Genomic DNA, 25,482 nt, shown 5'->3' with positions numbered 1-25,482 from the left:
TATATATATATGTATTAATTCTAACTCTTTGAAAACTTATGGCCAACATATAGAAAGAAGACAGTTCCTTAGTTCACCTATGTTTCTGGATCATTATAAAAAATGAAAAAGCATATTATTATGAATTATATAATTGGTGAAGTAAGTACGTGCTTAGGGATCCAGAGACATAGGAAACTTTCAAGCTATAATAAGAACACAAAAAGATCTTATAATGAGAAACTCTAGAAAGAAACTTAAAATTCAAACCCTCATTTAAATTTTGTTGTGGATTCAGTGTTGTTTATAGATTTCAATGTGTTGGGAGGTTTGGAGAGAAACCATTGAAAGGTATCTAGTAGTTAAGTTTTATATGAACACTGTTCTGGAAGACTATTCAAAGTTTGTTGACTTACAGAAAAAAACAGGTACAAACACTGCTAAAAATGTCATAGCAAATAATCTTTTCCAGAATACAATTCTTCTATCACGTTACATTTTCACAAAAGTGTTTTCCCTCCTAGTTACTCTATCATAGCAATCTAAACAATAATGTCATATTTAACAAATAGCAGTTATTTCTACCATAAACAGATCACTTTTGAGAAATTTATGTGAAAAACTAGTACCTTGTTAGAATACTTTATATCACCTGAAAGTGATTGTATTTACTTGGCTTTTAATAAGCTATAACATATTTACCCTCAGTGCAAGATCATCTCCCAAATGTTAAGAAAATAAAATTGCATCATCATACGAGATTTTGGGAAGAACATTTTATTGCTAAGCATATCCTTGAACGAAAATGCAAATATGAAATAAAGAGAAAAGGAAAAAGAAAAAGCAGTAACGCCACAACATCATAAAATAAATTCCTTTAGGGTTTTGCTAATAAAACAACAGGAATATGGTAGAAGCTCACATACAGAATGCACATGTTCCCATAAATTGTCCAAATAGAAACCTACACTAAAAGGAATATAATAAATGTATTTTACTCAAATTTAAAGAAAAATGTAAAGAAAGAAATCAGGAAATCAGTTCACAAGACCTCAAGACTCCAAAAACAGCAATCTTTTATAGACATCGAGATATAATCAACTTCATATAGGCTGGGCCATTTAGATGATCTAAAATCGTGCTTTGATATCTCTTTATAATCCCATCTTTTTTAATGACAACAAAAAAATCAAAAACTCTTAACACATCAATGAAATATCAGATGATGAGGAACATCTCTTTCCATACACATTAGTAAAGGCTACCATTGTTTAGATTGCGCTTTTTTGCCCCATGTCTTTAAGATATTTTTTCCAGATATTCATGCAACTTACAAAGACCAGCAAGAGTAGATTTCTAAATCTAAACAGCTGATTGATTTTCATCTGTACAAAAGAAATTGTATATATCTGACCCTCCAGAAGACATTCTTCGCATTTGTGTGAATATTTGTCTCTTGCTTTTTTGGATAGCTATGGCCACACAACCAGTTTATTGTTTATTTTTTTTTCTGTACATTATTTCCTCTTTACAAAAACTAACAAAAGAGACAACTGGCATACAAACCAAACAAATCAAAATAAACATATAGAAAAGAAAGAACAGTTCTTAAAGCAGTTATGTACACAGGTGGCTAAGGAATTATACCAGCAAAAATGTAGTAAAATATGTAAACAAAATCTGAGAAGATTTTTTTTAATTCTCTTTGACACAGTTAACTGTGACAAAACTAAAACTCACACTTTCTTCACATTTTAAGGTTTACTTTTTTGTTGTTTTGTTATTTTTCTTTTAAAACAACATTCTCATTCCACTTCAAGACTTTAACAGATTTCCTGTGTCAGTCATCCCATCAAACATACTATGAGAAATATATCTGTATATATATTTATTTATATATATATTATACTATTAAATTCCTTTTTGTGTGTTTGTCACAGCAGCTTTATTCATTTATTTATTTATTTTTTTTAAAAAGATGGGTGAAGGAAAAAGTGAGCAAATGGAAGGACAGAGTTATTCGTAAGTTGTCAGACTGCGAAATTAAACCACTATGAAAATCATTACCATGTTGGGGCGGGGAAAGAACTATGTATTTTGCACTCTGTCATGACGTTTGGCTTGTGTGTTCCATCACAGGTTAAACTCCCCATTGTCTATTTTGATTCCTTCGCGGATTTAAGTATTGTCTTTTCTTTTTTATTTGCATGCATCTCAATCAGTTACAGATCCAGCCCACCCCCTCCCTTTCCCTTCTCTAGGAAAGGCTGTTTTAGTTTATGGGGCTTTCATTCCCCTTTAACACAATTTGGCTGGGTTGTTAGACAGGTACAAAATTGTTAAGTAAAGCCAATAGCTCTGAGGAAACCCGCCTTAAACCCTCTGTTTGGGGTTTGGGTGGTAAATTCTGGAATTAGATCCTGGGGAACCAGTTTTTCAAAGCAATATTATCATCCATCACATGGGTTTTGCTATGTGTTCAGCAAAGCATCTTATAGGAAACAAACAACAGATTCTAGAGACACCACGACCTGATATGTAGAGTGAACACCATGGTAGCTTTTGAGTTCATATGGCAAATAGTCTCTCTTACTTTTGTTTTCTGAGTTTTTTTTTTTTTTTTCTCTTCTTCTTAACTTAGGTCCAGTCATTCTCAAAAAAATAAACATAAACCCAAAAGCCATTTTTTCCCCTCAGATCTTGAAAAATTACACGCACACTGGCCTGAACCAGATAAGGATTGTTTTTTTTTTGTTTGTTTTTGTTTTTAAACTTTTTTTCTCTTTTTTGTGTTTGTATTTTTTTTGTTTGTTTGCTTTTTTTTTTACATAATTAAACTGAAAAAAAAAACATGGTTACAGTCAAGCTTCACAAACATCATTACAGACTCACTTGGAGTTATGGAACAAGTAAGCCATGAAGTCTTCTACCTTTAGTAAAAGGTCCTCAAGAGAAGGAAGCTTCCAGTTTGCGAAAAGTGGTGGAGCCATGGGGGTTGCTCCAGAGCGCAAAGTGTGTGCTTTATGATACAGCAGGGCAGAAAGAACTTTCTGTCTCCGAGCGATGACTGAAACACGGCAGCCATGGCTGAACTGTAGGGATAGATACATCTTTGTGTGTGTCCGTTTAAAAATGGTTTTCCCCACCCTAGTCATGGAATCCCCATCTCCTAGGTGTAACAGTTCTGACGTCTGTTAAATCTCCTTGCCAAAGTATCTAGAGATTTATGTAGAAAGAACTCTGTGTCTCGAACTCCTGTGTCATCCGTGTGACCACGTTTACACGTAGTACTCTTTGTCCTTGTTTTTCTGTTTCTTGTGGCCGCTCTTCGAGCTCTGCTGCTTCTCCTTCATGAGCGTGCCGTTGCTCTGGGCCGAGTTGCTGATGTAGTTCCGCGTCTCGTCCACTTGATAGGACCCCTCGTCCCTGTTCCTGTACTTGTACATGGCGTACAGGAGGATCAGTATGCAGAGGGCAGCAGCAGCCACAATGCCGACGACCATCCCTGTCGTACTGCTCGACTCCCGGATCACCTCTGAGGCCCCCGGAACCCGTCTGATTCCTGGCTCCGTGGGGTTTGCTGTGGGCACATTACGGAACATGGGGGAAGTAATTAGTGGGCTCTTCAGTTTGGTGCTGTCTAGCTCATAGGCAGTGGGCAACGGAAGCAAGACTATATCAGGCTGGGGTTTGAGATCACGGTTATTCATTTTGCCAGCTGGCAATTTGGGCACCATCCCAGACGAGGAGGAAGCTGTGAAGCGGATCAGCTCAGGGGATAAAGATGTGGTAGTAGTCCTACTAGTTTCCGAGACTTTGTTAGGTCTAAAGTCCTTGGATTCCCACTTGGGCGCATGTGCTTTGTAGCCACCTTCGAAGATTGAAGTGGAAAGACTCTTATCTGTTACCAAGGAGAAGGTGGTGTAAAAATCTTCATCATCAGTAGGGGGCAGGTTAGAGTCAAAGGTTTCCCCTGAGCCATACCCAGATATCACCAAGCCATCATCATCACAACCATCGCTGCCTTGGTCCGACAAGCAAGGTAACCCCGCCTCAGAGGTCATGGACAGGGAATCTTTGGTGGTCTCAATAATGGTGAGGAGGGGGCGAAAGGTAGGGGCGAGTGTAATGGAAGGTGCACGAGTAGCAATAGCAGGGGTAGCTAAAGGGTCTTCTACAAGAAGAGGGATAACTAATTCACCTCCTGGGATTGAAAAGAAAGAGAAAAACAAAATTAGCATATTTGTAAGCACAGTCCATAGTCACTCTCAAGGAACGTAGGTCATAGATTATCCCTCAAAAATTAGAATAAAATGACCTGCAACCACATATGGGTCTTTTCCTGGTTGTAGCCTGATCATTCTAGGCTGTTTCAGATGCCCAAGAGCCCTTAGAGGCCTCTTGCTACCCAAATCTGAAATCCTCAGATCTGGGGCTTAGACTTTAAAGATACTCTCAAGTAAGTATTTCGATAGAATTCAAATATTCTGTTTCCAGGATCTGCTTTACAGTATGACAGCATTCAGTCAGCAATATTGTTACAAATACTGATTTGCAATCACAATTGTGTGTAGGGGGTACATGCGCACATTGTGTGCTGAATTTATGAGTGAATGTATAATATTCCTTTATTGTTTTCTTAGGTTCTCACTTACTTGTTCCCACAAGGATAAGAATGATCTTTTGCCCAAGTTACTGAGACTAAGACCAAGGAACATTAAAAACTGTCTTCAGTATTTTCCTTCAGTTATTACCTTTTATCTCACACTTCCTATGACCATCTTCATTTACGATCAGCCAAGTGAAGAGACTTACAAAAGGTTAAATATTGTTTATCTAACAAATCCATTTTGATTATTTATTTTCCAGAAAGTTCCAATTATTAAATGACAATTTGCCTGGTAGTAGTCTAATATATGTTTAAACATGGTTTTAATGCTATATGGAATATAAGCCGAGCTGGAAACTAGACTTGAAAAATACCTAGCCTACATATCCATGACTAGCTGGAAACGTACTTTTTAGATTCAGAAATGCTGACTTAGCAAAGGGAATTTTTTTCAATCAGTAATTCTCAACCAGGTGGCAAAAACGTGGTATCTGTTTAGATACCCTTGTTGTACTTACAAAGATGTGGACTAAATCAGGAAAGAAAGTTCAGAATAGTTCTTGAAATCTCAGTGCCTTACAAGTCATAGGTTCACAAGTATTCTGTAGTGGCTGTTGCGTAGTCCAACTATAAGACCGAAAGTGTCGTTCATCTGTGCCAGCAAAATAATCAAGATCTCCCTTGTGTCTCCTTACAATGCTTTTGTTTTCCCAAGTAGAAGAATCTCAAGAAGTCAGTCTATGCCACTTCATTGAATTTATTCCAAAAAAAATATTATAACTATTACTTTAAAAACATCTTCTATTTGAATGTCATGATGCTTCCCTGCATTGGTTAGCCAGAAAGTTTAGATGCCAAGAAAATATTACTGATGAAGGCCTCTTTTTGAGCCGCATGCACTACCCTGTGTCTTCTGCCTTTGGTAATAACTTTATTGTAACGGGATGGTCAGTGTTTGAGCATCTGTTAACAGATAGGACTGTGGCCGAGGGGTCTTCCTTATTGGTAGCACAGGAAGACAAGGATTTGTAGTGGCTCCATATTATGAAGTTCTGGGGACACGTCCAGTGGACAAGCCTTTGAATTTATGCAGTCTTTTGTGGTTCTTCCTACGAAGATTGAGTTACAAATGAAAACTCACTCCATCAGCTTTCTACAGCTTTTACTTTTAAATACTCACTATGCCTAGGATAGAACTGTTGCATCCAAATTGTACAGATTTTGGATGTGCTAAGAGAAGGGCCTTCTGGGAAAAAAGCAATTGTATATTTTCAAAGCACCTGAAAATAACTGGTTGTACCCATTTCAGAAGCCTTTATTCTCTGCCTCTTTAGCCAATAACATTGTGCTACACGGAAAGAAACTTGAGTTGAAGAGGGAGGTTATGTGTGGGAGACTTCAGAAAGCTTGTGCAAAAACAGAATTAAAGTACAAGTTTACTTTGGTGCAAAAAACTTAGACATCCGTTAATATTATATTCATAATATACATTTTCCTTGAGCTTTGTAAAGACCCCTCATATATAATATGTACCCTTTGGAAAGAAAAGGACAACAGGACATCATGCTGTCATCTCTGGCCTGCATGATAATTTTCCATGTGTGGAGAAATAAAACAAAAACCTTTTTGAGAATCTCAAGATGCTATTGTGCTCTGTGCTCTCAACCCAAGCCCCTATTCTGGTGCTCAGTTTGAAATTATTGAGTAAAGTGATCTTTGCAGATTTGCCAAAGCTTCAGACTTGTTTTACTGGACCAGCATGTCTATTTTTTATATTGTGAACATTTATAATTCATATACCTTGCAACTTATTTAATGCATAATTTACACACTTTTGCTAGTTTTTATAAATGGGATTTGGAGTGTTGTTCCCTAAAGGTAAGCTAGTTCTAAAACTAACCCTGAGCAAATTTTTTTTTTTCCTTATCCTTCTTGTAGGGCAGCCCCAAGTGGTAAATTTAAGGTGATATGTGGGAAAGGGTAGTGTTGGAGTAACAAGAGAACAATGATGAGAGCGAAGTGAAGGTCCATGAAATCTATCTAAAGGTTCCCTAGGGGTTGCTTAAGAAGGATTTTACTTTCTTCCTGAAACAAGATAGGATGTTTTTACCCAATTTAACTGGAACAAAGATTTAGTATATGTGTTCTTTTCTGGCACAAAACCAAGAGTCACTTATTTGTTTTGACAATTAAAAAAAGAAAGAAAGAAAGAAAAAAAAAAACAGAAAAACCCTCTGGGATTGTAAACACAGAAGAAACTGAATTAACGGACAGGAATAACTGATTTGTTGGGAGAAAAAGGCCTGCTACATATAATTTAAATATAAAGGCAAACTGCTAGGTGGGATGCTAGTGTCTCTTGAGGTGAGATTAAAATTATAGTCTTCATGATTACAGGGTGGATTCACTAGCAATTTTAGGTTCTCATTTGTGACCCCCAACTGGAGTCTTAAATTCTCTATCATCTATCTATCTATCTATCTATATCTATCTCTATCTATCTATCTATCTATCTATCTATCTATCTATCTAATTTATCTATTTATCTTGATCTATCTTGGTTTTCTTTCTCTTTTTTAAATCCTAGCTAAAGATTCTATAGTCTTTGTGTCTTAAAATTGACAACATCTACCAAAGGCTCACTTTGCAGCTGAATTACTCCACTTCCTTCTGCTATTTCATTTTCATCAACACCTTAATGGAAACATCTTTCTTGGACTTGGGGAAAAAAAAAAAGTAAAAACCATCCTTTTCACAATGGTGTGTAAAGAGGGTTCTGAACCTTGCTAATTTATAAAAAGCTTCTAATAGGGGGAACCAGCAGTTAGCGTAATGGCTATGTCGCTGGACTCCCACGTAGTCAACCGCAGTTTGCGTCCTGGACCCAGTGGCTTAAAACTCATGCCGAGCTCATGTGCGTGCGTGCCCAGGATCCCAAGAGGAGAATGGAGGAGAAGGGACTGCGGCATGACCATTCCCTCTGGGTGGTGATTTCTTGCTTTCTGTCTCTATGTCTCTCTCTGTCTGTCTGGCGAGTGCACGCGCCCTATAGCGAAAAACCTCTCAAAAAAAAAAAAAAAAAATTTTTAAAAATTGAGCCTGAAAGTGAAATGATAAGAGTCTATTTTAAACTAAAAAAAAAAAAAATCACAGTTATGCTATTGCAAAGTTCAGATAACAAAATATGTCAAGACTATTCATTCTAAGCGTTTTTTGCCATTTTGTTATTAGTCCCAGTAGCAATGATAAGTTATAAATGATGCCCTCTGTTGAGAAAATTTAAGCCCAAATTATGCTATACTTTCATTAATGAAATTATAGAAACTTTTATAACTCTCCTTGCCTAGAATCTCAAGGAATTGGAAGAAGGCCTTTAGTTCAAAATGAAGTTGACTGGAATGAAAGGATCATTATTAAAGATGAGAATTATAATGAAAATAGGTGGAAATTTTTAGATAACTGCAAACATGAAAGCTACCTGGGACAGGTGTATGATTTGGAGTGCTCAATCAACTTCAATATCAACATCCATCTCAAATTTTTACTGGGGAGTCCAAGGGCACATATCAATCAAGGTGATGTGAGAGACATATATCTTCCTATTAGATGGTTAATAGAAATGACTTAGCTCAGGGGAAGCTCTTCAAGAGACAAGATGGAAAAGAGGTTGTGGCAGTGGCCATTCCCCATGGGGGTATTGTCTCTCTTTCCTTCTTTGTCTCTCTCTGGCGAAGGCACATGCTCTCTGACAAATAAAAGATAAATAAATTTAAAATAAAAAAGCGGTCACAGAATTGAGAAGCCTGAAGTCATTAAGGGTTACAGGCAGAATGATATTAACCCTGTAAGCCATCAAACCCCTAATTTTCCATGCCATCTCCAAAATTGTTCTTTGGTTAGGAGTAAGAACTACCTATATTCCTTAAAGTTAGCATTTTGAAATATGGAATATATGCACCTTTTTATTATTTTTTTTTGACAAGGTTGTGCTTTTCTTTAAACTAGAGAGATCACTAGGGACATAAAAGGTCTATTTTAGCCCCGAAGGCTGCCCTGCTTTTTTGCTTTATGAGTGTATTTATAGATGTATAATTCATGCCTCTAGGGCTGATATCCAGCAAAAGGGGCTCTCTGCCATCGAAAAAGACAGTGTATTAAAAATTTAATAAAACTCTTCTGAACTGTGAGAATGTTGTAGGTGATAGTGAATGTAGTAGGTCATCTAAAAACCAACCAACAAATAAAAGAAAACAAGATAACCAGCATAAAGTTTCAATGTGGCTCCAACCTTTGCTTCCAACCTTGGAGATATTTGATTGTCAGATGTCACAAAAATACTAAAACAGTGATTCTGAATAGTGAAACTCTGCGAGAAGAGGTCATGCTCCAATTCTTCGAATTTCTGTTATGCTTATTTGGGCTTTTTACCTTATCTATTTCCAATTTCCATTGAAGATAATCATTTTGTTATGAAATGCTATGAAAGGATATATTTGTAACACAAAAATATCCTGAAGCTTCTTATCATGAAATTGTTCTCCATCTACTTTCATTAAAAAAAAAAAGACATGGACAAACATGCCAAGTACCTGAGGAGAAGAAACCAGAAAAACTCAAATGTCTCAAAAGTTTCTACTGAGACCAGAAGTTGGTGTAATGGCTATGTCGCTGGACTCCTATGTAGCCAACTGCAGTTCGAGTCTGGAACCCTCTGGCTTAAACTCACACCAGGTGCATGTGCGTGCGTGCCCAAGATCCCGAGAGGAGAAAGGAGGAGAAGAGAATGCGGCTTGGCCATTCCCCTGGGGGGTGATTTCTCGCTTTCTGTCTGTCTGTGTCTCTCTGTCTTTCTGGAGAACACACACACCCTATAGCAAAAACCTCTCCAGGAAAAAAAAAGAAAAGATGATTTATAATAATTCAAAATGATTTTATTTATTTTTAAATTGACCTTTTATTAAATTGACATTTGATCTTTGACTAGCTTCTTCAACAAGAATAAAAGCTTTTACTACAACTAGATAAAATTAACACCCTATAAAGAAGTTCTTACTTTTAAACCTAAAATATTGTCCGCTATGTGAAACAATCCAAATTCACAAAAACTGTGGTAGAGAGATCACATTCATTGCACTGCTGGTTTGAAACATCTGTTATCTATCGTTCAAGTTGATATTTCTCTAACAGTTTCAGATAATACTAACATCTATAATTAAAATGAAATAAATAACTTTATTAAAAAACTGTATAGTATTTCTTACCGATCTTATGCTTCCTGAAGTGTATGAGGCAGCATTGGTCCACATAAACTCAAGATCAAGGAAAATTCTCACGCTAGAGTTATTAGACACAATGGCAGTACCCACCTGAAACTTTCCTAGGTGAAACTTTAGTTATGAAAATCATCATGTTTCTTCTTAGTAGAAGCTTAAGATCCTTTTAAAGCTTACCTGATACATCCTTGAGAGAGATGGCAACTATCACTAAAAATGGAAAATGACAGAGAGACAAAGGAGAGAAAGAGAGAGGGAGAGAATGTGTATGCCTTCTCTGTGTGTGTGTGTGTGTGTGTGTGTGTGTGTGAATGCTTTCGTCAGTTCTTAGTTCTAGACATCGAAAAGAATCAATATTATACAACAACATTTTGAACACCTGAGATTCCTTATGTCTTTAGTGTTAGAAAATTGTATTTTGTAGCCTGTGGAGATAGTGATAGTATAATCCTGGATAACCAGACTCTACCATAGTCACTTGAGAGTACCTTATTTCCCCTTTGTAGAAGAAAACTAAAACAATGGGCGAATTTTCCGGAATGTTTTCTGAGGAATTAAATAACGATGCAATTATACTGATAACACTTGGAGCTAATACCACTCATTTTCTTCTGGGCATAGGCCTCCCATAGGCTGTAACCAATATTAATATCCCACTGTGGAGCCTGCCAATGCTTTCAAGGCTTTAGAGTTAATGGTAAAGCATTTGGGCAAAGAGGCCAGGCTTTCTTTGGGTAGCGAGGACAATTTAACCTATCCCTTCTACCAACAGGAGAATTTACATTGATCATTGGAAGTCATTGAGCACAAAACATAACGGTGAAAATTCAGCAAATAGACAGAAACGAAATACTTAATATAGACTTTAAATCATATAGGAGAAAATAAAATCAACTTCACAGCCAAAGTAAGCTAAGAAAGGGAGAGCAAATAACATGAACAAGGCACCCACAATATAATAACAGGAAGAAAAGTAAGGCCAAAATAAAATAAATAAATAAATAAATAAATAAATAAATAAAAAACTAGCAGTTTTGGAGAATAAAGAAAGAAACCAAGCCCATAGAGGTAAAATAATTTAAATTAAACAAAAAGCATACCGTATTAGTTTATAGTCAACTTACATCAACAAATTGCCCGCATGTTTTTTGGCATGAAAGAAAAATTTACAAAAGAAAGTTGTGTAAGAATGCTCTTGGACAAATAGAATTGCCACATTCTTGTAACTTGCTTTTTTGTTGTCATTTCTTAAAAACTTTTGAGCAAAATGTCTAATTTTTCCAATATAATAATTTACAACAGAGGATGATACAGGGAGGCAACAACACATACATCCACACCACATAACATGAAAAGAAAAAAAATCTGCACTTGAACAAATTTTTACTTTAGGGGGCTTAGGAGGTCATCAATTTTGAATTTAAAACAATTCCGATTGTTATGATTGAGAAAAAAAATCTTTAAAAAAAAAAGGCCTGTTTACTTTTTATAATTTGCCTTTTAAAAATTTATGAATCTAAAGGGTTTTGAATGAATTCTGCATTGTTAGAGGTTTTCAGATATATATTTAATTAATTTTCGTCTTTTTGACAAATTTTAGGCTTTCTTTAATTTAAGGGGATGGATGACAGCACATAAATTTTAACAATGCTAAAGAAAGGGGGAATATGGGAAGGAGAGATGCAGAGAGGGGAGGGTCGTATCTATGAGTGTACTACACAGGAGATGAAGATGATGGGAGTAAATGTGTAAGTGAGTCGCCATGTCCATGTAAGGGCGGCACGGAGTGATCTAGCTGCATTAGAGCTTCTGGCTGTAAGGAAGGGATGGGCAATATACAAAAACAAATGAGCCTACACATGCCCATCTATGGAAATAAAGAACAGAACTCTAACACTGACAATCTCACACACCCTAAGCTGCAACTTCTTCAACATGCAATTACTCCAAAAGTTATTACAGTTTTATTAAAAATTTTCAAATCAGAAAAACAGTTAAACTTTTTCCTACTAAAAATAGCCAAAATACATAAAATAATAATAATACTAATAATCATGATCAAAAGATTAAAAGCAAAAACAAGGAGACTAGATTTATGCATTCAAGTTGAACAACTTCACCGGCAGCCACACAGCCCCATCTAGAGTTGGTGAGGGAGGGAATTCGAGACCCGCAGAGGTGACTGAAAGGCACTGTGTATAGGCAGCTCATGTGCTGGGCCGTTAATTATTTCCCTATGTAAAAATTATCATGTGAATGACACCATCCATATTCCCGACACCATCCATGTTGCACATGAGTGACAACGAGACCGGGCTAATTTGAAAGATGTGGATGTGGGATTCTGCAGCTGAAGTTGTTCCACATTTAAAGAGGGAGTGGGGAAAAATTGCAGAAAACAATTCATAACTTTTTTTCTCATACTTTTGGAGAAATTCAAATCTAAAGATCTAGCAATTAAAATGAAACACATTGATATATATATATATATATATATAATTAGATATATATAGTACAAAAAGCACTTGATTCCCAAACAAGAAGGGAGAAAAGAACCAAAAAAATTAAAGAAAAAAGTATTTCACACATTTTCAGAGATGAACAACCAGATGCACACGCTGAAAAGGCACAGACAGAGAAGTCAGGGGACACGATTTTTTTTTTTCTTTTTTTTTTCTGGCTTTTTTATTCCCCTTTTTAGTGATGGCCAAAATTAAAAACAAATTTTGCATTTCTTTTAAAACAAATAATTTTCTTTAAAAATATTGCTTTTTTTTCTTTAAAAAAATAAAAAGGGCGTGCAGTCTGGATGTACGTCATAAGTAGACATTTAAAAGATAAAAAAAGTGGCTAAAAAGACAAACGGGTTATGTCTATTATCTTTGAACCATAGGAATATTAATCAAGTTAACACATGCTTAAAGTAAGTTGCATTTAGGGAAAATAGAACAGAACAGCAAGCTAGGGTTAGGAAGAGGTCAACAAGACAAACCAATTTGGGATTGGGAGGAAGGTACTGGGTTTTGTTTCATGCCTTTCCAGCAGGGGTGAAGGCCATCCTAAGGCTTCTTGCCAAAGGGAAGGAAAGTTTGTGCATGGGTGAGTGAATGTGTGTTGGGGGCTGAAGTAGAGCTAGTAAGGGCAGGAATTTAGTTGAAAAGCTGTATGGGTTGATGAGTTCTGCTTTAAGAAACTAGTCCCATATTCATTTATAGCCATAAAAAGAATATTTTCAAGGCATAGAGGGGACATCATTTATGTTTCTCTGTATGAGTATTCTTGAGCTTTGCCAAACTTGCAGGGCACCATGGATGATATATGTATTAATAAAATCAGCCAGATGAATGGAGCAATCGCCAATATTCTTTTAGTAGTGGTGGCAAAACTCCTCTCTACTCCAAAGAGCACGGTATCAGGATATGTAAACTGGAAAATAATCATGAAATGAATATGGTTTATATGAAGTACTGGGGAAAACTATGCCAGTCTTCTGGAGACCAATGTGGGAAACACATTTTTCTATTCAATCTACATTGAGAAAGGCAGAAAGGAGTGTTCATGTACGCATGTGTACATGTCTGTGCGCGTATGTGTGTGTGCGCGCATGCTCATGCACGCATTGAGAGGAAGTTACTATAACGTGGGGAAGGGGGTTTAGAAATGGCCTCCGCCTCTACTGGAAGAGATCACTGGAGTCATATTCAATATAATATCCCTGTGAGAACGTTAATGTTCAACCAAGGACTGGGAAACCTGGTAGGCCAACCACAAAGGCAAGACACTCAAGCGCCTATTCTAACGTCCAATTTCAACCACATAAAAATGTCTTTGGGGTGACTTTGACAAATAGAATAAATTTTGAGGATAAATCCAACTTTTGCCCTCTACAGGACGCCCCTTTTATTATTGCATTTTAAAATAATTATAGTAATGTGTCCCCATGGGTCAGTCCGTACCAAGATTTTTAGTCTCTGGTTTAACAATGTTAATCATTATTCTGGGAACTTCACAAAGGGCAGCTGGAAATTCTTAGGAAGAGGAAAAAGAATCCAATAATACAGGAAAAGAAAAACCCATTTTGCCATGTAGTTGATTTTTTTTTGACTAATTATAGTTTCAGCATTGAATTTTATTGTAGAAAATTCAATAAAAGCTCATAGGATCTCAGAAGACATCAAATGATTTCTGTAGAACAAAGTTCGCTTCAATAACATTCATATGGACTTTTGTTTCGTAAGCAATTTTTAAAACTAGGAAACATATCTAGTCGAAGTATGAGACTTAAAGATACATCCAAGCATACATATTCCTGATAATAAAAGGTGTTTTGAGAAAGATATATCAGCAATTTGGGCCCCCTAGAGTTTACACTGAGTAATTTACCTATTTCACAATTGCCTGTTTTAAAATTTTATAAGTAGGACACCGCTTACATTCTGGAAACCACTGGTTTAAATGATTGAACATATCAAAATTTAAGGTTATCATTTTGCAAATAAAATGTCTATTTTTAAACCCATGGAAGCCATAGTTTTAAATGAAGCCAACACAGCCTAAATATATACAGTGAATGTACATTTGTACACTACAAGTCTACCAGTAGTTCAGATAGACACAACTTGTTTTGTCTCTAATGTGAGATACAAAATCACATCACTAGCAACTTATAAACATGTTACAATTTCATGTTAATCTTTCATTAGCTATCTACACTATTTTTATGATCAGTTTTCTGCATGGTTCTATATCTATGCTTCTATTGGCTGTTAAAAATGCCTTGGGGTTATGTTTGCCCCAAGAAGAAATAACACAATAATTTGATTAGAAACTGCATATTTCAAAGCAACCATTTAAAAATCTCACCATTTCCTAATAGCCCTGTCTAAATGTAAAATTAAACATCTAAAAACATCAGATGTACTAAAATGAAATTATGCTGATCAGAATTCATCTTGGGGAGTTCACTTGTTTCAAAGACATGAGTTTCTAACTGCTTAGAGTTGAGCTTGAGAAGCCCAGAAATATATTCCAATAATTCAAGTTGCAAACGCACTTCTCTGGGAGTTCTGCATGCTTAGAGGACATTGTCTTCAGTGTGATAGGTGAGATCCAAGAGAAAGGCCCAAATGAATCACTTTGCATTATATTAAGCATTTTAAATTCCTCAGGGAAAATATTGGAGAGAGGAAAAAAGAGTGAGACATCTCAGGGTGGTCAAGGTTAGTGCAACACTGGGGAAAAACTTTTTAAAAATTGTAAACAGGGGGACAAGCAGATAGTGTAATGGTTATGTCATTGAACTCTCACATAGTCAACCATGTTTTGAGTCCTGGACCAGGTGGCTTAAAACTCATACCCAACGCATAAGCATGCATGTCCCATATCCTGAGAGGAGAATGGAGGAGAACGGATTGCGGCATAGCTATCCTTCCTGGGGGGTGTTTTCTTGCTTTCTGTCTGTCTCTCCGACAATTGCACACATCCTACAATAGCAAAACTCTCTTTAAAAAAAAAAAGTAAACAGGAAAGGCTGAGAAAGGAGGTGAAAGAACAAGTTCCTAATGAGGATTTTTGCATCAGATAAATGAAGTAAATCCCTATAGCTGTTCCTCCTGTGGTATACATAAACAACACATTTTTTCTTTTTTAGGGTTTTGTCATAGGGCACATGCACTCACCAGAAATGAGAGAGACAGAAAGATACTGAGAGAAGGAAAGTGAAAAATCACCCCTCAGGGGTATGCTACAATCTCCTCTATTCTCCTCTCGGGATTTTGGGAACCCATGCACACTTGCCCGGTGTGATTTTTTAAGTTGCTGGTCTGGGACTAGGACCATGATTGGCCACATGGGAGTCCAGTTCCTTCTCTTCTATACCAACTGCTGTATTTTCTACAATAAAACAAAACAAAACAAAACAAAACACCAAAAAAAAAAAAACATTTTAATTGATTGCAGTTTTATGTGTCCATGGGATGAAGTGAGGCATTCTTCTGGGAGAATCACTGGGTCAGCTATGAGTCACAGTTTGACTTAAAATGATAATAGAGGAGCCAGCAGGTGGCATGGTAGTTAAAGAGCTTGAGTCCTACATGGTTGACAGAGGTTCGAGTCCTGGACTAGGCAGCTTGCTTTCTCACTCTCTCTTTCAGTCTTTCTCTGGTAAACACATGTTTCCTATACCAAATTTAAAAACAAATAATAATAATTAAATAAAAAATAATTCTTAAAGATTTTAAAAAGTTTAAATAGAGACTGTGCATGAATTTGGGATCCTGGAGATCTGAGGGTAGCTCTTGTCTCTGTGTAAAACCATCTTACACCTCCTTCTCCAGATATAAGTGGTGCTCAGAGGAAAAATGAAGGGGCTGATTTCATACATGTTATTTTCTAAATAAAAAAGCATAATAACTTGTTTTAGTGGTGAGCAAAAATACTGCAAGTAAAAAGTTCATGTGCTATCTGCCCGAAAACTCAGTTTCCATATCCAATTAGAGATAAATTCAGAGAGAAAAAAACTAAACTTTCAAGATGGAAGTCAGTCTTGGACATCATTAAATCTAGCATCTAGAACTCTATTTCTGTATTAATAATCTGCTTACAGATGCTCAAGTTCCTTATATAAAATAGAGCAATTAATATTTCATAAGATAAAGCATTTTTTTTCAAAATAAAAGTGACTAAGAATAGATAAAATATTCTAAAAGGTAAAATTATGTATTAAAAGTGGGTAAGATGGGAACCAGTGGGTAGTGTAGTGGTTAAAGGCATTTGACTCCCACATGGCCAACCACGGTTAAAATCCTGAACCTAGTGGCTTCCTTTCTCACTTTTCTATTCTCCCTGATCAAACTGAAAATAATAACAATGAAGTTAAAATTTTAAAAAAATTATTCTTTAAAAAAAAATGGGGGAACCAACAGCGTAATGGCTGTGTCGCTGGACTCCCATGTAGTCGACCATGGTTTGCGTCCTGGACCCGGTGGCTTAAAACTCATGCCAGGCACATGTGTGTGTGTGCCCAAGATCCCAAGAGGAGAATGGAGGAGAAAGGATTGCGGCATGACCATCTTCCCTGAGGGATGATTTCTCACTTTCTGTCTCTATGTCTCTCTGTCTGTCTGGCAAGCGCACATGCCCTATAGCGAAAACCTCTCAAAAAAAAGGGTAAGATGGGACCAGCAGATAGTATAATGGTTACATTGTTGGACTCACATATAGTTCACTGTGGTTCAAGTCCCAGACCCAGCAGCTTAAAATTCACACTGGGTGCATGTACATGCCTGCCCAAAATCCCAAGAAGAGAATGGAGGAGAAGAGAGTGTGGTGCAGCTATAGCCCTGGAAAGTGATTTCCCACTTTCTGTCTCTCTTTGTCTCTTGGGCAAGTACATGTGCCCCGCGGCAAAATTCTCTCTATATATAAAAACAAAATGAAACAGAACAAAAATAAAATGCATAAGGTGGTAGAATGCTTAGATCTGGCAAGACCTTAAATGAATGGCTTTTTTCCCCTTATATTCTCATAAGCTTTAACTTGTGCCTGTGCTTCTAGCCCACGATCTCCATTTTTGTTTTTTTTTGTGACCCTACTATACTCTAAAGATTTCTACTAACTGAACACTCGATTGTTCTTAATTTACTTTCTTCTCAACTAGATCCCAAACAACTTTAGGACAAAGGCAGTGCCTTATTTACTTTTACTTTCCTACCAACAATATAATATACTTGTTTCTCAAGATTCACAAGGGGGCTGGTTTCCGGGCCCACAGGGGACTCTAAAATTAGCTCATGGTCCTTATATAAAGTGGTGTCATATTTAAACATAAACTATGTAATCATCCTGTATCCTTTAAATCATCTCTAGATTATTTAGAATACTTAGTACAATGTAAATGCCATGTAAACCATTGTGAATGTGTATTGTTTGAGGAATACTGATAAGGGAAAAAACAGTCATACACTTTCTTTGCAGAAGCAACCGATTTTTCTTTCTCTTCCTGTTCCATTTTCTTAATATATTTTCATGTGTGGTTGATTAAATTTATAGATGTAGAATCTACAGATACAACGAGTCAATTGTACCAATAATTAATCAGATGTTTATCAAATACACTAATGGATGAGCAAATGAATTAACATGTTTAACTGCTTACCTTTTAATCCCCACACTAGCCTATAGCTTCCATAAAGTCTTTAAAATCATGCATTGCTACAAGGGCTCACCTCAGACCTGAAACCTAACATACAGGATAGAGGCTTTAAATTCCAGACTTAGTTCCACTGCCTAGTAGCTTGTTAGGACACTGAACAAATCAGTTCATATCTCTCTGAGTTTGTTTCCGCATATGTAATATGGAGATAATAATGTCTAGTTAATTAACGTACCTCACAGGGTATGTATGCCTGACTAATGACATTTTGAAGGGGAAAGTGCTTATAAACTCTAAACACCTTTTTGAATGTTTGTTACTATTATCTTTAAAAGCTCTTAGCTGTCAAATGAGACTTTTATATTTAAGAGAAGAGCTTGAGTCCTAAACAATTGAGGTCCATGGTACTCCAAATATGGTCCTTAGAGTATCTATTTCACTATCAAGTAGGAATAACCCCAGTTCAGGCCAGCAGGTGGCATAGTGTCTAAGGTGGTAGACACCCACATGACTAACTGCGATTCAAGTCCTGGACCTGGTGACTTGAAAATCTTGGCAGGTGTATATGTATGAGCCCAAAATCCCAAGGAGAGAATAGAAGGGAAGGGATTGTGCCATGCCCATTTCCCCTAGGAGGTGATTTCTCACTTTCCCTCTCTCTGTCTCTCACTGGTGAGCACACATGTCCTATGGTAAAAAATAAACAAACAAAACCCAGTTCAAAACTGTTGTTCAGGCCCCCAACTTTGTGGTACAGTCTGAACTGTAGTGTTAGAATCCACGTGGCCGAATGAGAATGCAGATTCCCAGGCTGACTTGAAAGCATGCCAGGTATATGCCTGGGTGCTTGAGATCCTGGACCAGGAGGAGGACCAGGTGAGGGGGAATGCAGCAGGATGAGATCCTGTCAAGGGCACTTTTCTCTCAGACTCTCTCTCCCTTTTATGGTCTATCATGAACAAAATGAACTAAAAAAAAAGAAAGAAAGCAGAAACAAATCCTTATTTTTTTTTTTTCCCAGAGAGGTTTTGTTATAGGGCATGTGTATTCGCCAGGAAGACACAGAGAGAGACAGAAAGCGAGAACTCACTCCCCTCCTCTCCCCAGGGAGGATGGCCACACCGCAATCCCTTCTCCTCTGTTCCCTTGGAATCTTGGGCATACACGCACATGTGCCCAGCGTGAGTTTAAGCCACCAGGTCCAGGACTCAAACTGCAGTCGACTACATGGGAGTTCAGCAACATAGCCATTACACCAGCTGCTGGTCTCAAAACAAATCCTTACTCAATCATTATTACTACTTTTTTCCAACCCCTATCTTCATTCCCTCCAATTAGACCTGAAGTTTGAATATTGCATTTTTTAATGGTGGTTGAGTTTTTGTTATTTCTACATGTTATTTTATAGTTACTTTATTTCATTCTTCTTGTGGGTTTGAGTTTATCTCTGAAGAGATTTGAAGAGGGAGGTGGGCATCTGCACTCTATCAGACTAAGGCATGAGATAAGTCACATGCCTCCCCCCACAACCCTGGGAGCCCCCCTTTCCTCATTATAAAATCATAGAGACTTTCATCCTTTCCAAATCATGAATTTGTGGGTGTCACCTATAAAATTACTTTGGAAACTACAAAATATTTAATAAATGTAAAATGTTATTGGTTATAGTTTAAGAGTTCAGCATTCCTTGGTGCTATTGAAGGGATCAAAGAGTATGTCATAAAAGGGGGAAAAAATCTTTTAAATCCTGTGGAAACACATATCTCAACAGACTTTAGAATTGTGGGGTAAAATGAGGACATGAGGGACTCAATGGTCCAGGTAATATTTCAGCTCCTTTCTCCCAAAGGTGTTAACACTGGTTAAGAGACACAAAAGAGAAAACCCATTTAAGAAATTTCTAAAAATTAATATTCTTTTCATTTTGTTTTAATGCTAATTAGGTATTAGTGTAAGTAAGCCTTTCTTCATCCAGGGTATTATAAGTTCCTTGATGCACAGGCTGGATCTTTATGCTTATTTTGTGTTTTTAAATCTGTCTGGCATAGAGCAGGCTACAGCATAGGTTTTCAATTCATATTTGTTGAGTTGAACCACAAAAATAGAACAACAATTTGCAGCAGCAGTTGGGATCTGTTTATGAAGGGGGCTCAAAAACGATCCCTACTGGCACTAATTTCTTTAATCAAGAGGGAATTTCTGCATTTAGTGAAACAAAGAGAAAAAAATAAATAGCATTAAGAGATGTGGATTTAGCAATTGTTCCCCAGTTCTATCCTTATGTGTTGAATTTAGGGCTTATATATGCACAAAGTTCATTACTTAAAAATTGTTCAGCTCTTGTTAAAGGTAATAAAGGTAATAAAATATTTATTTTATCAACATAAAGTCACCTGGGTGCCAGTCATAAAGAAATTAAGGTTCTGTTTAAAACAATTTCTTCTTTTTGTCTAAATAGCCTGATTCTCACCATTCTCTTTTTCCTATCCTGGCCCCTTGTCTCACCATTTCTCAGGTTTGGCTATTTGCAGCCTTAGTTTTCTGAGTGATATGACCCAGTCCCTAGGCTGTACATGCCATCTATTTGATGATGACACCCAGTGTAAGCCTCCTCTCTGAATTCCAAGTTACCTTCATCCATTTGCCTACTGAGTATCTCTACTTTGAATATAAGAGGCACTTTGAATTTAACCCCCTCCAAAATTGCACTTCTCTTAGGATATCCCATCTCTTTGGTTTGATTCTGTGTGCAGGCTTCAAATTAGTTATCAGGTAATTATTGCTTCAACTTATCTCCACACATCAAGTGGCCTGTGGATTCTACCCTGACAACAAGCTCCTCACATCTCTCTCTTTTTCTTCAGTGTCACTGCCCATACCCTAGAGTAAGCCAGCATTAACCCTTGCCTAGCCTTTGCAATAACCTCTCAATTGATCTCCACAGTTTTACTTTTGACTCCCTGAAATTCATTCTTCATATCGAAGCTAAATATATCTTTAGAAAGTATACATCATCAAACTGGGCTGCCCCTCTAGTGTAGTAGTTAAACACTGTGCAAGGAAAGCTTGACCCTGCATGGCCAACCAGGGTTCAAGTCTCAGTACAGGTGGCTTGAAAAATACGCCAGGTGTACACATATACCCAGAATCATGACAGGATAGAGAATTGGAGAAAAAAGGATTGCAGTATGATCAGGCCCTGTTGGGAGGAGTTTTCTCTTTCTCTCTGTTGTGTGCATGCTCACATGCGTCCTCTGGCATAAGAAAAAATATACATCAAACTAAAAATATCTGCACAGGAAGAGAAACAGCCAACAAAATGAAAAGGCAATGCACAGATTAGGGGAAAAAATTGTAAAACATGCCTGAAAAGGGGTTAATATCCAAATTTTATAAATAATGCATACAATTCAATAGCAAGAAAACATAAGCCCAGAAAAAAAATTGGCAAAGGACATAAATAGATATTCCCCTGAAGAATATATTACAAAGGCTAACAGATATATAAAAAGATGTTCAACATCATTAATTATAAAGGAAATGCCCAATCAAAACCACTCCACCTCTTAGGGCAGCTATCAACAAAAAGAAAAAAACAAGTATTGGTAATGATGTGGGAAAAAAGGGAACTCTTGTAAACCATTAGTGGGAAAGCAGATTAGTGAAGCCATTGTGGAAAACAGTATGGAGTCTCCTAAATAAATTAAAAATAGAATTACTATGTGATGCAGCAATCCCTATTCTGGGTATTTGCCCTCAGGCCATGGAATCACCAACTTGTAAAGATATCTCTAATCCCACATTTATTACAGAATTATTTACAATAGCAAAACTATGGAAGCAACCAAAATGTCTGTTAAGGAAATGAGTATTTGTGTGTTTGTATTTATGTAGATATAGATATAGATATGTATATTTCAGTTTTAAAAAAGGAGATCCTGAGTGAGCAGGTGCAGTGTTGTTTAAGGCACTGGATCCCACATGGCTGACTGTGGTTTGAATCCCTGACTTGGTGGGTTGAAAAACATGCCATATGAGTGTGTGAGTCTGCCTAAAAATCCTGAGAGGAGAATGGAGAAGAGATTGTAGTGTGGCCATCCCCTTTTGGGGATAATTTCTCACTTTCTCTCTTTCTGTCTCTATCTTTCTCTGTCTCTGGAAAGCACAGATGCCCTGTAGCAAAAATATTAAGGAAAGAGAGAGAGAGAGAGAGAGCCTACCATTTTTCCGTCGATGAATAAAACTAGAAGACATTATATTATTATACTAAATGAACATAAAATAAGCCAGACACAGGAGAAAAATATTGTACAATCTCATTTATATGTGGAATCTTTAAAAAAAAAAGTCAAATATACAGAGAGAGAGAGAATACTGGCTGTGGGGGTAGGGAGATAAAGGAGGATAAGAAGGTCAGAAGATACAAACTAACAGATATGTAAGATGACTAAATCTAGGGACGAAATGGGCAACATAAGGACTCAAGTTAATAATAGTATTCAGGATTTTTGCTAAGGGAGTAGATTATAGTAGCTCTTGCCACAGAGGAGAAAATGGTTAACTTTGTGAGATGATATGTTAATTTATTTCACTATAGGAAGTATTTTACTATACTCATACATATGTATCTCATAACATCGTGCTGGATATCTTAAATATAGATAATAAAATATATTTATAAATCCAGCCTCACTTGACCAGCATATGCGATTACTGAGGCACTGAACCAGTCCTTATATAAAAAGTATAAAATATAAATCAGATCAAGTCACTTTCCCTCTTAAAATTCTTAAGGCTTTCACCAAATCAAAATTCTGTACTTTGACCCACAAGTTAAGTTCCCTGGATTTACTAGCTGCTTAGTACTTCTGTCTCAGATCTTGTGACTTCCCCTGATGGGGAAAGTTTCTGTCTCTGGCCAAATTCTCTAACTTCTCTTCAAGAAACACTCCTTTCCTTGCTCTTTTGCCAAGCAATTTCTTTCTGGTGAGTCAAGTCTCTTCTACAATTTCACTCCTTAAAAGCCCTTCTACAACCCCTCTCATAAAGTAGCAGCCTGTTCACTAACTGAACATCTTTCCTAATGATCCTCTGCAGAGTATTTACTTGCTAACTCTTGCCCATTCACTTATGTTTAGTTCTCCTTCACTCCACAGGAGTCTTTAGAGCAGTACTGGCCACATAGTAGTAACTCAGGAAATCACTGCTGAGAGAAGGAATGATGCATCAAATAGTTGAAAATATCTTCCAAAGGGGCGAAACTCTACGATTTTTTCTTGTAGATCTCCAGAAGGCTAGTATAGTGTTTTGCCCAAACAAGGTGCTGGGTAAATGTTCTGTAAACTCATTACTAAAACATCACATTCTCTATTCTATTTTATTTTCTTTTACTTTCTCTAAAGCAGATGGGATTTACCTAAGTTCTAGTTAGCAGTTCCAATGCAAATTAGACCTTCCATCTACAGCTGGCTTTAAAAAACCCTTCCAAAAATATGTCACTATCTAACTTGTTTTCACTTTCATAAACTGGTGCTGGAATATGTTTTTAAAAACCCAGGCTTGGGGCTAGCAGGTGGAGAGGAGGTTGGGGCAGCTCAATCTCACATGGCTGACTGCATCCTGGACCTAACAGATTGAAACTCACGCTGAATGTGTGTGTGTGCATGCCCAAAATCCTGAGAGGAAAATGGAGAAGGGATTGCGGCATGGCATTTTTCCTCTGTGTCACTCTGTCTCTGTCTCTCTCCAGCGAGTGCCAGTGGGAAAATAAAAAGAATAATTAAAAAAAAAAACAGGCTAAAAAGGCTTTCCTTTGCAGTGGTATAGGTTAAAGGTAAAATAAACAGAGCACTTATTTATATTAATTTGCTTTAGAGTGCATGCACATGATAAAGAGAGACAGAGGCAAAGTTAGAAAGCACCCCTCCCCAGGGGGTATAGCCTAGCCAAACTGCAATCCCTTCTTCCTTCTTCTCTGGGAATTTTGGGCACACACACACACACACACACACACACACACACACACACAGGCACCCAATATGTTTTTCAAGCTGCCAGGTCTAGGACTCAAACTGCACAAGTTGTCATGTGGGACCCAGCTTCCTTAACCATCACACTGTTGGATGTCCCAGATGACAGGGTATTTATATCTAGAGCTACCAGACACTGATGATTGTCTTTGGGCAGTAGGAATGGACCAAGCAAATCATTAATGAGAGAATGATGATCAGGGTGAAAATAGACTCAGTTATCTTCACCTGCTGTGACTCTGTAGCCACTAATGGTAGCTCTGAGCAGCAGTGGGACCTTTATCCTGAACTGGAACTATGACACTTTATTATTGTTTTTACAAAGTTTTAAATTATTCAAGATTTATTTTCCTTCTGTTTTATACTATCCAGAACTCACCTACTCTGTCATCATGACCAGAATTTTGACAGTGTTTTGGAGGGCTAGCATTTCTTTGATTGGGAGTAGCTAGACATTCCAACATTCTGTTCCTTTATTTTTGTAGAGCCCCGAAATTCTCTAAGTTGTCCATGAGAGACAGCAGCACTTGACAACATGTTACAATAAAGCATATCATATCTTGAAAACATCTGCTTTTACTTTAAAAATCTATCTTCATCGCAAGAAGTGTACAATGTTTATAAAATCAATACCACCAAGATGTTTCATAGTTAATGGAAATTAGTATTACACAAACAAGATGAAAAGCTTTTCCAAGACTAATACATTTGTCATCAAGATGATGTACCATGACTGTATGGTTTTGACTGTGTCTAACCTAAGCTTCATGCAGCTGGCTTACAAGAGAGGAGGCTATAGTGATGTCTAGGTCGGCAAGAAACCCAGATTATAGAATAAAATTATCTTTAATTTTTGAAAACTAAGCTACTGCAGATTAGAGGGGAATTTATGAAAAATTTCCTAGCAAAAGCTCAATGAATATGGGTCTCCATATGAGTAAAGATACATGCTTAAGGATAAATGCATGTGATCAAATGGGTGACATGATGATTTCTTTGCAAATATGAAGAAAGCAAAGAAAACGTAAGTGATAATCCTATATAAATTATAATTAGATACTTAAAACACTAATTAACCAGAAGCCTACTTCTGGAAGATGTTCCAAAGAAGTATTGAGAATTTACTCTTTGTCAGACATTGTGTTAAGTGTTTTAGATATTTTATTTTGCATAATCATTGCAATGACATCTTACATATTATAAAACTTGGGCTTAAAGAAACTAAATATTTTGCCCAAAGTGATACATGTAGGAAGTTCAAAAGCCAAGATTATACCTACTTCAATATGTTTTATATTAAGCCACAATGCCACCCTTAACTAATTTTTTAAATTTTTATTATTTATTTATTTATTTGTTGAGAGGTTTTCGCTATAGGGTGCGTGCGCTCGCCAGACAGAGAGAGACATAGAGACAGAAAGCAAGAAATCACTCCCCAGA

The 25,482-nt window shown here is 36.9% G+C and overlaps 1 protein-coding gene across 16 annotated transcripts in view; it reads right to left on the bottom strand.

Moving 5' to 3' along the window:
- Positions 1-1,907: 1,907 nt before the first annotated feature.
- Positions 1,908-25,482, bottom strand: part of NRXN3 (neurexin 3) — a 1,829,483-nt gene continuing 1,805,908 nt past the window's right edge. For 7 of the 16 annotated variants that reach the window (XM_006157103.3, XM_027775181.1, XM_027775182.1 and 4 more), the window contains one exon: positions 1,908-3,559. In XM_006157103.3, the coding sequence (XP_006157165.1) occupies positions 3,258-3,559 (302 nt within the window). In that variant the 3' untranslated portion in view covers positions 1,908-3,257. Of the gene's footprint in view, positions 4,184-11,369; positions 11,675-25,482 lie in introns of those variants that run through there. The other 9 variants (XM_027775177.1, XM_006157094.3, XM_027775179.1 and 6 more) reach the window with 4 other exon arrangements.

Source organism: Tupaia chinensis, unplaced genomic scaffold, assembly GCF_000334495.1.
Source record: "Tupaia chinensis unplaced genomic scaffold, TupChi_1.0 Scaffold000528_1, whole genome shotgun sequence".
Lineage (NCBI taxonomy): Eukaryota > Metazoa > Chordata > Mammalia > Scandentia > Tupaiidae > Tupaia > Tupaia belangeri.
Note: the sequence above shows the minus strand (reverse complement) of the source record. Positions and strands in the feature narration are given on the sequence as shown.